The sequence below is a fragment of the Microtus pennsylvanicus genome, chromosome 6 (genome assembly GCF_037038515.1).
Source record: "Microtus pennsylvanicus isolate mMicPen1 chromosome 6, mMicPen1.hap1, whole genome shotgun sequence".
Taxonomy (NCBI): Eukaryota; Metazoa; Chordata; class Mammalia; order Rodentia; family Cricetidae; genus Microtus; species Microtus pennsylvanicus.
Window position 1 is genome coordinate 1,388,163 of NC_134584.1, and position 12,463 is coordinate 1,400,625.

General features: G+C 52.5%; 2 protein-coding genes across 6 annotated transcripts; one reads left to right on the plus strand and one right to left on the minus strand.

Annotated features, from left to right (window-relative positions):
* Positions 1-4,208: 4,208 nt before the first annotated feature.
* Jsrp1 (junctional sarcoplasmic reticulum protein 1) lies at positions 4,209-9,292 on the plus strand. Of its 5 annotated transcripts, none has more exons than XM_075975427.1 (8): positions 4,209-4,296; positions 4,517-4,798; positions 5,702-5,824; positions 6,097-6,134; positions 7,206-7,302; positions 7,380-7,553; positions 8,568-8,653; positions 8,766-9,292. In XM_075975427.1, the coding sequence occupies exons 3-8, from the start codon at positions 5,707-5,709 to the stop codon at positions 9,213-9,215; spliced, it is 963 nt and encodes a 320-aa protein (XP_075831542.1). In that variant the 5' UTR covers positions 4,209-4,296; positions 4,517-4,798; positions 5,702-5,706; the 3' UTR covers positions 9,216-9,292. The 5 variants fall into 5 exon arrangements, with proteins under 5 accessions (XP_075831542.1, XP_075831544.1, XP_075831543.1 ...); XM_075975429.1 differs by having other exon boundaries at positions 4,517-4,699; XM_075975428.1 differs by having other exon boundaries at positions 4,272-4,345.
* On the minus strand, positions 9,284-12,404 carry Amh (anti-Mullerian hormone). The gene is made up of 5 exons (XM_075975426.1): positions 11,993-12,404; positions 11,517-11,659; positions 11,234-11,342; positions 10,962-11,121; positions 9,284-10,853 (listed from the first exon to the last, which is right to left on the minus strand). Exons 1-5 carry the CDS (start codon positions 12,402-12,404, stop codon positions 10,004-10,006), a joined length of 1,674 nt encoding a protein of 557 aa, XP_075831541.1. The 3' UTR covers positions 9,284-10,003.
* Between the last annotated feature and the right edge of the window lie 59 nt (positions 12,405-12,463).

A 12,463-nucleotide genomic window follows, 5' to 3' on the forward strand; every position in this document is an offset into this window, starting at 1 on the left:
GGGTTGGTTAAAAGTTATTATTGTTCATGGTCAGAAAGAAAACTAAACAAAAGAGGTTAGATTTTTTAAGAAAAGAAGCCAGGCGGTGGTGGCGCACGCCTTTAATCTCAGCACTCGGGAGGCAGAGGCAGGCAGATCTCTGTGAGTTTGAGGCCAGCCTGGTCTACAAGAGCTAGTTCCAGGACACGCTCCAAAGCTACAGAGAAACCCTGTCTCAAAAATCCAAAAAATTAATTAGATTTAATTAGATAAAAAAAGAAGAATCTCTTTCTAAGAAGATTTAAAAAGGGGGAGAGATATAGGAATGATTGGATAAAAGTGTATATTATTGAATCTACTTTAAAACTAAACAGCAACTATTAATCTCAAATGTTTTATATTGGTATGCATTTTTATATATTGATACAAATTTAAGGATTTTTCATTACAATATACTGTATATACGTTTTTACTCTTGTTTAAAATATTGTACCTATGCAGCTCATTTGAAACTGTAATGTAAAGTTCTAGGACTTGGAATCTATTATTACAAACTATTTAAGATAACTGAATGCAGGGTAGTAGTTAGTCATCTGTAACAATATAATTTATAGTCATGTTAGGTATGTTTTCAAGTTAAACAGATATATTTTAGGTAGACAGGTAGCCTTCAAGTACTTCAGAGACCTACAGAATATGGTATTTAAACTATTTTAATAACATAAGGCTTTGCATGACAGCTATGTCTGTTCTTGGCAGCACCATTTTACTTCAAAAATGGATGCTAGGCATGAAAGAGCTTCCTTTCATTTGTAGAAAAGTTAGCTACTGGGCAAGAAAGTGCCCTTGCCTTGACTGCTGACAGTATGCTGTACAAACTGGATAAACAGGACACAAAGGAAAAAGGCTGCTGAACTTTACCAAAACAAGGCGGGGAAGTCCTTCAAAAATTCCTGTTTCACAGAAAAGTCTGTCAGATATTCTAGGCCTGTAGATTGGAGATGGATGTCCCAACATTGCAGAGGAACCTCGGGAAAGTGTCCAGGTAATCGGCTGTCTCTGTCATTTCTAAAGTTTTGAAAATTACTTGTTCTGCATTTCCTATTTACTCAGGCAATGTTATATTCTTCTGGGATCTTTGGTGAGATTGAAGAATAGATATTTATTGTTACAATTTTCCTTGTTACCAAAGTTGGAAAAGACACCCACAAAAGTTTATCAAGGTGAAGAGACATAAAGCTTCAATTGTTTATGAAAGAATATGTCTTAAGGTCTAGGTTGGAAATACAAGCGATGATAAAAAGTTAATTGGGTATAAAACTTTGACCTCACCAAGATAGAATAGATAACAGACCATTTTCTCCAAAATTGCCAAACACAAGTGGACTGGACATTTTTAATGTAATTGTACCTAATAATTTTTCTTATTGTTTTTTTGTTTGTTTTGTTTTTCAAGACAGGTTTCTCTGTGGCTTTGGAGCCTGTTCTGGAACTAGCTCTTGTAGACCATGCTGGTCTTGAACATACAGAGATCTACCTGCCTCTGCCTCCTGAGTGCTGGGATTAAAGGCGTGCGCCACCACTGCCCAGCTTTTTTGTTAATTGTTCTTATGGTATATATTTTTATTATGTTTAGAGTTAAAACCTTTCTTTCCACTTTAGTCAAAAGAGAGGAATGTTGTGGCACATTTGCTCACACTGATACTCCGAGGATTTTTTATAATTTATTTAACTTTTATGTGCACTGGTGTAAAGGTGTCAGATTCCCCAGAACTGGAGCTACAGACAGGTGTGAGTCACCATGCGGGTGCTGGGAATCAAACTTGGGTGCTCTGGAAGAGTAGCCACTTCTCTTAACTGTTGAGCCTTCTCTCCAGTCCCACCCTGAGATTGTTAATAAAGTTTACCTTTAATCAAGAGGGCAGAGATAGCAACAAGCTGACCAGAATTAGTCATAGAGTGTTCTAGGAGCTGCTCGCTTGTTCCCAGCTGCTTAGCCCAAAATAACCACACAGAAACCATATTATTTAAATCACTGCTTGGCCAGTTTAGCTCTAGCTTCTTATTGGCTAACTCTTAAATCTTAACTTAACCCATTTCTATTAATCTGTGTATCGCCATGTGGCTGTGGCTTACTGGCAAGGTTCTGGAATGTCTGTTCCTGGTGGTGGCTACATGGCATCTCCCTGACTCTGCCTTCTTTCTCTCAGCATTCAGTTTAGTTTTCCCTGCCTAGCCGGGCGGTGGTGGCGCACGCCTTTAATCCTAGCACTTGGGAGGCAGAGGCAGGCGGATCTCTGTGAGTTGAGGCCAGCCTGGTCTACAATAGCTAGTTCCAGGACAGGCTCCAAAACCACAGAGAAACCCTGTCTCAAAAAACCAAAAAAAAAAAAAAAATAGTTTTCCTCGCCTAGGTCTGTTCTGCCCTGCCAGGACCAAGACAGATTCTTTATTCATTAACCAATAAAAGCAGCTGGCCTTGAACTCACAAAGATTTCGCCTGCCTCTGCCTCCCAAGTGCTGAAATTAAAGGTGTGCACTACCACTGCCCGGCTCCAAGTTTTTTTATTTACTTTTAGTTATTATTTATTAATTTATTATGTATTCAGTGTTCTGAACTGCATGTATCCCTGCAGGCCAGAAGAGGGCACCAGATTAGATGGTTGTGAGCCACAGTGTGGTTGCTGGGAATCGAACTCAGGACCATCTGGAAGAGCAGTCAGTGCTCTTAACCTCTGAGCCATCTCCCCAGCCCCTTGTGAGGGGTTTATAAAGACAAAAACCACAAAGCAGTCACAAGATTACAGTCTCAAAATACAAAGTTCCTTATCCTGTATCACAATTGGCTAAAGGTGAGGGAAAGCTCAGCTGTCGGTTCCTGATAGGCTGTTAGTATCTAAGGGGCTCGCACAGCGCCCATTACATCCCCACACATCTGCGGACCCTGTGCTAACCGCGGGGGCTCTTGACATAGCCCAGCTGATGGGGGAAGTAGGGTCGGGCAGTGGGCTGCAGCCAGCTACTTTGTTTCTCTGTTCTCTGTTAGCTAATACTTCCCCTAAAGAAGCCCAGCACAGAAGTGGAATCTTTTCCAGCCTTTCACTTTACACCCTGTCCCAAAACAAAAGCTGGCGGCTATGCAACTGGAGAGGCAAAAGTGTCAGGTTCAAACTCAGCCTGGTTCCAGGTCATCCAGGATTACGGACTGCACCTGTCATCGAGCGTCTTTACCCAGTGACGCCCGATGACCTGAGTTCAGTCCACGTGGTGGGAGGCCAGAACCAGGGAACAGACCCTACAAGCTCTGTAGTGTGGGTGCCTGCCTACACACACACCTACACAAAATAAATAATTGTAAAAAAAAGTAACAACTCTAGTATTGATAATGGTAACAGTAATTTCCATATTGCTGGGGTGCGCTGCGCTGTGTTTGTTGATTGACTAAGTGACTACATAGGCAGATAATAAAGTCATGGATAAAATGTGTCACCAATCTGATCCTCAGTCCCGGGAGGCATTGCGATGCAGAAATGCAGGTCTCCCAGCAGGTGGCACTATTTCCGCTGGAGGAAATCGGTCCCTAAGGAAGTGATCCCGTTTCTATCTCAGTACCACCTAGGAAGAAATCTCACTTTGCACAGGAGGAAACCCAGGCTCTGGACCGGGTTGTTCCAGAATTATGATTCCTCACAGAAGCACTGTAGGATGATTTCAGCTCAGGAGGTGTAGCCCTGACTCCAGTCCCTCATTCCTTGCTGTATTAGTGATGACATTTCTGTCACTGTGCCCACAATATCTACCTAGAATCTCCAGTGAGGGGCTGGGGGCGTGGCCAGGGTGGAGCCCCGCCTTGAATCCCTCCAGTGAAGGGCTGGGGGCGTGATCAGTCTGAAGCCCCGCCCAGAGTTCCCCAGAGAGATTGAGGTCCTGGATTCAATCCTCATTACCACAAAAATAAATAAATTAAATTGAACAGTCTAAAAAGAAACCGGGAGCCACTGGAAAATAGTTGAGTCAGCCTAGAACTCAGGGCAGGGGTAAGCCGGACACGCGTCAGAAGCCTCAAAGTCACAGATGCGGCCACTGGGGCTGCGACCTGGGACACTAGAGCAGCAAACAAGGTCCTCGAGTTCATTGCAGGAGGCAGCTGTGGGTGGCGGCCACCCTCCCAGTGACCCCGTGAAAAGCCCTCCTCCTGACTCCCTGGTGCTCTCCAATTGGTCCCCAGCAGCTGTCTCTGGCCATCTGTTGCTGTCCATCACAGACCAGCGGTCCGTGTGCTTTCTTGTTGGTCAGGCCCAGCTCGGAGACTGTAGGGTAAGAGGGGCTGCGGGGAACCTGGATAGAGCTGTGGTCCTAGAGCTTGGTAAGAGAGCCCTGAGGTCCATTAGGGTCCCCTATTCCGATGACCACCTTCCCCATACAGGGAGGGGCCAAATTCCCTGCCTCACCTGTGTTTTGGTCCCCTCCCCCAAGAGGGGAAACTTCTATGGTTTTACTTATATTTCATTTTTAAATGATATTTTAAAATTTTTAGTTTTTGTAAGTGGACAAGTGAAGGTATGTGCTGAGGGGTACGCGTGGTCAGCAGAAGACAACCCGAGGACTCCAGCCTTGCCTTCCAGCTGAAGCGCCCGGCCGCGGCTAGCCTTTAATCCCAGCACTCGGGAGGCAGAGGCAGGCGGATCTCTGTGAGTTCGAGACCAGCCTGGTCTAGAGAGTGAGTTCCAGGACAGCCAGCGCTACACGGGGAAACCCTCTCTCGAAACCACGCCCCCCACAAAGGGAGGTGATTGGAGGATTGAATTCAGATCATCAGGTTTGGCTGCAAGCTCTCTTACCTGTTGAGCCATCTTGCTGGCTCATACCCTCCCTGTTTTTAAAGTATTTCTGTCGGGGCGGGAGATACAGGGGGCAGCCAGTGGCCATGGATTACCCCCCTCCTCCCCATGAATTAAACCTGTGTCTGGCATCCAGCTCAGCAGAGCCCCTGGTCCCAGTTTCTCTGTGTGCCCTATAAAAACAGGGGCAAGAAGGCTGGTGCCGTGACTGGAAACCCCTCACGATCCCGTCTGCCCCTGCCTCCGCTGTCACACTGAGGGCTAGACCAGGCGGGCTGTTGAGGCTTCAGCCCCCTGAATCCTGGGTCAGCTAGGGGGTTCAGCTCTAGGATGCCTACTCTGTTAGACTGGGAGCAAGAGTCTGGGGAGGGGTTGGGCTGCCAGACTGACCTCTCCTGCTGGCGTGAGACACCGATAAAAATAGTCTATGGCCTCAGAGAATTTGAGCTGGCTCTGCAGAGCAGAGCTCCAGCATGGGCCTTGGGTTCATTCCTGTGTAGCCCCGGGTGAGCTCTGGGCCTCTCAGGGCCTTGGTTTTGTTCCTTGCTGTACTGATAGACTCTGGGTGTCTTCCCATGGTTGGGCTATGGGGAAGGGGTCCCAAGGAAATGCTGAAGTCATGCAAGAGTATGAATTTCTGCCCAGCATGTGGCTCACACCTTTAATCCTAGCACTCGGGAGGCAGAGGCAGGTGGATCTCTGTGAGTTTGAGATCAGCCTGGTCTACAGAGTGAGTTCCAGGACAGCCAGGGCTACACAGAGAAACCCTGTCTCAAAAAAAAAAAAAAAAAACAAAAAAACAAAATGAAAGGAGCATGAATTCCTCCAGTAGAGGCGAAGATTAGGTAAGACCATGCCCTGACTCCCTGCCCATCCTGCAGTCTTCATGACAGCCAGAGGCTTGGAGGATCTGGAGGGGGGCCTGGGCAGCTGCCTCCCCAGCGATGATTTCTCGTTACTGGAGGAGCCAAGCTCAGGCCGACGGCCAGATGGCAAGGCACAAGGTACTGCAACTGATGCAAGAGCCTGGTGGCTCCGCTTTGGAGACCAACACTTAATCTTCCAGCCTGGGCTGAGGCAAGCGGCTAAGGGGTTGGTTCCTCGGTGCTGGGTTGGAAACACTGCTGCATATCTCTGAGCCCCATGTCCCTTGTCATTTGCATAGGAAGCTGCAAATTGCCATTCGGTGTGGGGGTGTGGGGGTGTGGGGTGGGATGGAGTTGGTCAGGGTGGTAAATACCCTGCTGTTTCGATTCTTCATCTGTTTCAACAACAGGGGCATCCAGGCTGGCCGACTCTAGTCGCTGGACACCCGTGAGTAGCTGGCCCCGGGATTGGGACAGCCAGCTAAAGGAATGGTGGTCTCCCGTTCTTCTCCAGCTCTCTCCCTCCCTCCCTCCCTCCCTCCCTCCCTCCCTCCCTCCCTCCCTTCCTCTCCCCCTTCTTTTCTCCCTCCTTCCCTCCCTTCTTTTCTCCCTCCCTCCCTTCCTTCTTTTTTTTCTTTTTGTATTTAATTTTTATTTTTTTTATGCGTTTTGCCTGCATACATGGGTATCTGATGAACTCAGAAACCAGAAGGGGGCATTGGATCCCCTGGAACTGGAGTTACAGATGATTATGGGCTGCCCTGTGGGTGCTGGGTTCTCTGTGAGAACTGCCTGTACTGTAGCCACTGAGCCATCTCTCCAACTTCTAATGTATTTGTATATATATGTGTGTGTGTGTATTTGTATATATGTATTTATATACATGTATTGTGTTTTTATATATTTGTATATATACACATGTATATATCTGTACTTATCTGCATGTCTCTATATGCATACACACACACACACACATATATATATAATTATTTATATGTGTATGTGAACATGTACAGCAAGGGATCAGAGGCCATCTTCCCTGAATCTGTTTTCACCTTTACCTTTACTGGGGGGGGGGGTCCCAGGATCAAACGCAGGCTGTCAGGTTTGGAGGCAGGACCAGCACCCAGTGAGCTTCTTGTCTGGGCCCTACTTTTGAGTTTTAGACAGTCTTTTTTTTTTTTTAAATATTTTTTATGGTTTATTTAACTTTATTTTATGTGCATTGATGTGAAGGTGTCAGATCCCCTGCAACTGGATCTTCAGACAGTTGTGAGCTGCCATGTGGGTGCTGGGAATTGAACTTGGGTCTTCTGGAAGAGCAGTCAGTGCTCTTAACCACTGAGCCATTTCTCCAGCCCCTAGACAGTCTTACTACGCAACCCAGGTCGGCATCCAACTGCAGATCCTCCTTATGTCTCGACCTCCTGGGTGTTGAGATTACAGAATGAGTCACTACAACCCGCCTCCTCCCCGGAAAATGTGGACTGATATCCCGCGGGTCTCTGACGCCCTACAGGTCCTCCAGGACCCAGTGACTGCCGGCACTGCGGAGAAAGAGCTCGTGGCCCAGGAGGGTCTGGGAACCGGCAAAGGGATTCCTAAAGCTGGGACAAGTGGGTTTGCGCGGGGAGAACGAGCGGGCGGGGATGGGGGGCAGGAGCCACAGGAGACCAAACGCTTGTCTCCGCAGGCCCCCGGAGCGTTCCCGCACGCAGAAAGTTGCAGGCTGCGCCTCCCCTGAAGCCCCCACCGCCACCACCACCGCCCAGGGACGACCTGCCTTGGGGAGACCTGACACTCAACAAGTGCCTGGTGCTGGCCTCACTGGTGGCACTGATGGGCTCGGCTGTCCAGCTCTGTCAGGGTGAGCGTTGTGGAGGAGGGATTGGCCTGCCGCAGGAGTAGGGACAGTGAGGGACAAAGGGGTGGGGTGCATTCCCTGCAATTCCCTGCAGCCCTGCGCTGGCAGTGACTCCACTGTTCCTACAAACACTGTGCTCTAGTCTCTCCCTACCCCAGGAATAGCCTGTGAGCCGCATGGTCACACCTAGTCTTCCAAGCCCGCCTTTGGGGTGCTCTTGGCTCAACTGGCATTCATTCATTCATTCATTTATTCATTTTGAGCCAGAGTCTCACTGTGTATCCCTGGCTGGCCTCCGTAGACTCCGAGAAATTCGCCTGCCTCTGCGTCCCTCCCACGTGCTGGAATTAAAGGTGTGAGTCACCAGGCCCAGACTTTTTTTTTTTTTTGAGACAAAGTTTTATATAGTCCAGGCTGGCCTCAAGCTTTCTATATAGCCCAGGCTGGCCTCTGATCCCCCTGCTTTGAACTCCCAAGAGCTGAACCCAGGCTTTTTTGTTTGCTTTTGAGTTAAGGGCTCATTTTATATAACACAGATTAGCCTGGGTCTCATGGCAATCCTCCTGTCTCAGCATCCTCCAGCCAGGATGACGGGCATGTGAGACTGAACCTGGTTCCCACTCCTTCAGTAGAGAAGGGACCTACATAGTCCACCCCAAGCTAGATGCCCCCATGCAGAGAGAGGGGGGAGGGGAGGGGAGGGGAAAGGAGGAGAGAAGAGAGAGAGAGACGAGAAGAGAGAGGAGAGAAGAGAGGAGAGAGAGATAGGAGAGGAGAGACGAGACAAGAAGAGAAGAGAAGAGAGAGGACAGAGAGAGAAAGGAAAGAGGAGAGGAGAAGAAAGAGAGGGGGAGAGAGGAGAGAAGAGAAGACAAGAGAAAAGGGGGGTCTCTAGGAGGAGGGGGTATCCCAGCAGCAGGAGCGTGAGGTAGACTGCTGAAGTGGGTTGTTCTGGGGCTGAGTGGGAGGATGAGGAGGGTGCGCTCTGTCCTCCAACCCAGACCGACTGACTTTCAGACGCGGTGGCTGGGGAGGTGGCGGTGGAAGTCCCTCAGCAGTGGGTCCCGCCCAGTCCTCCACCCAAGAAACCAGAGGTGCCCGCGGTAAGCTTTCTTCCTGGGCCTTCACCTGATGGGGCTGCTTCCCAGGGAAAAGGAGGTCGGGCCTGTGGGGAGATGGGCGCGGACCCCAAGACCCCACATTGTCTTTCTGCAGCCTAAGCCCCCGCTCTTGGTGCCCCCATCCGGGCCTCCTGAGTCACCCGGACCCCAGGTACAGAAGCAGGAAAAGCCTGAGGCTGCAGAAGCAAAAACCCAGGGGGAGCCTGGCGGGTCCACCACAGAGGCCTTTGGAGAGGAGTGCGCACCCCTTGGTGGCCGAGGGTCCCAGGAGAGGCCAAGGGAGAAGTCAAAGGAAGGAGAGAAGCTGAAGAAGGAGAAGCTGAGGAGGGAGAAGCCCAGGAAGGAGGAGAGGCAGTGGGTCACCAGGGAGCCCCGCCAATCCCTGTCCCGGCGCTGGGAGGCGCACGAAGGAGGCCATCGGCCATGGACGCGGCCCTCCAGGGAACTCGAGCATGAGAAGCGGCAGGCATGGGCTCCCCGGCGACGCCACGACCGTGACGACCGACCCAGACAGAAGTCCCGTAGGGGAAAGGGGCGCGATTGATCCTGCCCCTGTCCTTCTTGGTGAACCCCGTGTCCCTTCTCCCTGCAGGACCAGTAAATAAAGCTCGTGCTGCGACAGCCACGTTTTCTGCTCCTTTGTGCCTGGACCCCAAGGGTCGACGAGATGGCGAAGTGGGTAAAGGTGCTTGCAGCTGAGCCTTTATCCTGGGACACACTCCCCTTCATTATCCTGACCTCCATAAGCGTGCTGTGTGACGACTGCATAAGCCGTGCAGCCTGGCTTGCAGTTCTGACCCTCCTGTCTCCACCTCCAGACACACCTGCGCAGCCACATTTTCTTTTTCAGGTTTGAGCCTGGGGTGGGGGGGTTGGGATGTGCAAGCGCCCTTTACAGCTGAGCTGTTTGTCTCGCTCCCCTTTTTTGGACTTTGTAACAGGGTTTTACTCTGTAGTTCAGGATGACTCAAAGCAATTCTCCTGCCTCAACCCTCCCCTCCACACATACAAATTAGTTAACTAATTTAAAAAGTGACATGGTCTGGGAATTTAATGCCAGCACTGGGGAGGTAGGGTCGGTCAGCTCTCTGTGAGTTCGAGGCCAGCCTGGTCTACATAGTAAGTTCCAGAATGGCCTGTATTACATAGAGAGACCCTGTCTTTAAAAAGTGATGGAGATGGAGCTCATCCTCACTGACTGGATGGTGTGTGTACGTGCGTGCAGATCTAGCACTTGAGAAGGGAGGTGAGAGGAGGTCCCTCCACCCACAGACACCCCCACTGAGTGTTTGCTGATCTTTATTGGTATACTGTCTGGGGACAAAGCAGGCGTCAGCGGCAGCCGCACTCGGTGACCACCATGTTAGGCACGTGGTGCGCACTGATGCGTTCCTCGGACAGGCTGATGAGCAGCTTGCCTGCGTATGCAGTGGGCACGCAGCAGGGTAGGCGCCCCAGGGCAGCCCCGCGAGCCTGCATCTTCAGCAGGAGCACCACGTGGTTCCCGTAGTGCGGGTTGCGGTCGGACTGTGGCCACGCGCAGGCGCCTTGGCAGTTGTTGGCCTGGTAGGTCTCAGGGATGAGCACTGAGCGCTCTGCCCGCAGGTCCACGCTCAGTTCGCGCAGCCCGCACGGCCCTTCTGCAGCGGTCTCCACGCTGCGTCCTGCCCTCCCGCGCCCTTCCCTCCCACGCCACTCAGCACTCAGGCCCTGCAGTGCCTTTAGTAGAAGCAGCGCTCGCAGCGGGTCCCCAGGGCTGTTGGAGTCGTTGGGGCACAGCGCCAGCAGGCGCGACAGAAGAGGGGGCGCAGCGGGTGGCAGACCGGGAAGGCCACGCAGCTCTGAGGCCGCCGCCTGCAGCTCCATGGCCACCCTGCGTGCCAGGTCGGCTGCCCAGAGAGCAGAGGCGGGGCCCTGCAGCGGCATAGGGTCCCCCACGGTGGCTGCAGTGGGAGACAGCAGCAGTAGCAGGGGTTCCTCCCCATCGAGCAGGCATTCCAGGGCCGCGGGGTCCGACAGGTTAACCAGGCCCTGTGGGAAGTTGGCCAGCGCCCCAGGGTCCAGAGCCAGACGCGTGTGAGAGGCTCGGGTTGGGGGTCCCCGTAAGGCACGCACCAAGCGGGTGAGAGTCTCTAGGAAGGGGTCGGCGCTGTGTGGCAGATCCTCCGGCTCCAGGGGCAGCCTGGAATAGAGGGCAGTGAGCCAACCTTGAGCACAAGAGGCTGTGGTGGGCGCATTTCCTCCTCCCCACATCTTCCCAGTTCCAACTCCAGCCCTGCCGTGCGCACACCTGGGCGGTGGGAAGGGCATGGTGTCCAGCTGGCCATGTGCTGGCTGCATGGATGACTGGGTAGGCGGCAGCAACAGCAGGGTAGGGGTCATGCGTGTGAAACAGCGAGAGTCAGAGCCAAACAGAAAAGCCTGCAGCTCGGCGATGCTCAGGGTGGCACCTGCGGGGGGGTGGGGGTGGGGGTGGGGTGAGCACGTGGCTAGCTGAGGGGAAGGGCAAAGGGCAGCCTCTTTTCACACCGTCCCCTCCCCTCTGCCAGGACCTGGACCTACCTTCTCTGCGTGGCTGAAGAGTTAGGGCAAGGCCAGGGCCACTCCAGGCCCCCGCTGGGAAATCCACAACCAGCACCAAATAGCGGGTGTCCCGTGTAGGGCAGAGGTTCTGTAGACATCGGGACTCTGCTGGACTGAGGATGGCCAGGCTACCAGGCACACCCATCCCATACCGGGAGTAGACTACCTTGTGTACTAGTGACCCCAGGAACCCTTCTATTAGGCAGATCTTTATACACCCCAACCAGACGGCTGTCGCGGGATGGCCCCATGCCACTCTCACCTGTGTGCCCTGCAGTCCAGTCCCTGTGACGGTGACCTGGGGGCCGGGCCCCGGGTATAGCACCAGCAGGGCCTGCTCCCAGCGGATGGCTCCCCCACGTGGAGGCTCTTGGAACTTCAGCAAGAGCGTGGGCTCCCATATCACTGTGGGCCGAATACTGGTTGACAACTGAGTCTGAAGCCACTAGTTTCCCTCCCTCAAGACCTGTCCTACAGAGTCCCTCAGCTGGAATCTAACTGGAGATCTCCTGTGGCCATGCAGGCCTGAAGGACCCTGACCCCAGCTGTGAAGTTAGGACCTTGCTTGAAGGGACTCGGTGACCCTTTGCCTGGGACGGAGTTGGGGTGTTGTGCTCCGCTATCAAGGCTGTGCCTGGCAGCCGAGCAATAGGACCTCCCCACAGCCTCCCCCGGGTCCTCGGGATGAGCCTCAGGTTACACAAGGCACAGGGGTTCTGAACAGCGCCCATCACATACCTTCAGTCAGGTGCAGGACCAGCAACTGCTGCCCCCCAGGCTCCCCCAGCCAGGCCCCAAGGTGCTGCAGGACTGGCAGGGCAGCCTGGGCATCAGGAGTGCAGACTCCAAAGGTGGCCAGGTCTTGGGGTCCCCAGTGAGACTCCTGTACAGCCTCCAGGAAGGCATGCTCATAGCTGTCCAGGCCCCCTACTACCCTTAGCGGGATTCTGCTTCTGTTCCCCTCCGCTCTCAGCGTCACCAGGCACAAGGGCTCTGGGGGATCGCTGGGAGGCCAGACCCCATCCTCAAGGAAGATGAGGCCCCTGGTGCTGGGGGCTTTTTGGAACTCTTCTTTGAGAGTCTCCGCCTGTAACACAGCCCCCATGGTCACCAGCAGTAGCGCCAGCGGAGAGAGGTGTCGTCCCTGCATGGCAGTGCAACAAAGTCTGGAAGGCCCTGCTTATATGTATGGCTGGGCAAGAGTGCTTG

Coding starts and splice junctions, on each gene's coding strand:
- Jsrp1 (XM_075975427.1), top strand. CDS start 5,707: ATGACAGCCAGAGGCTTGGAGGATCTGGAGGGGGGCCTGGGCAGCTGC. Junction 5,825..6,096: donor GCCAGATGGCAAGGCACAAG/GTACTGCAACTG, acceptor TTTCAACAACAG/GGGCATCCAGGCTGGCCGAC. Junction 8,654..8,765: donor AGAAACCAGAGGTGCCCGCG/GTAAGCTTTCTT, acceptor GTCTTTCTGCAG/CCTAAGCCCCCGCTCTTGGT.
- Amh (XM_075975426.1), bottom strand. CDS start 12,404: ATGCAGGGACGACACCTCTCTCCGCTGGCGCTACTGCTGGTGACCATG. Junction 11,122..11,233: donor TCTTCAGCCACGCAGAGAAG/GTAGGTCCAGGT, acceptor ACCCCCCCGCAG/GTGCCACCCTGAGCATCGCC. Junction 10,854..10,961: donor ATGCCCTTCCCACCGCCCAG/GTGTGCGCACGG, acceptor CCTCTATTCCAG/GCTGCCCCTGGAGCCGGAGG.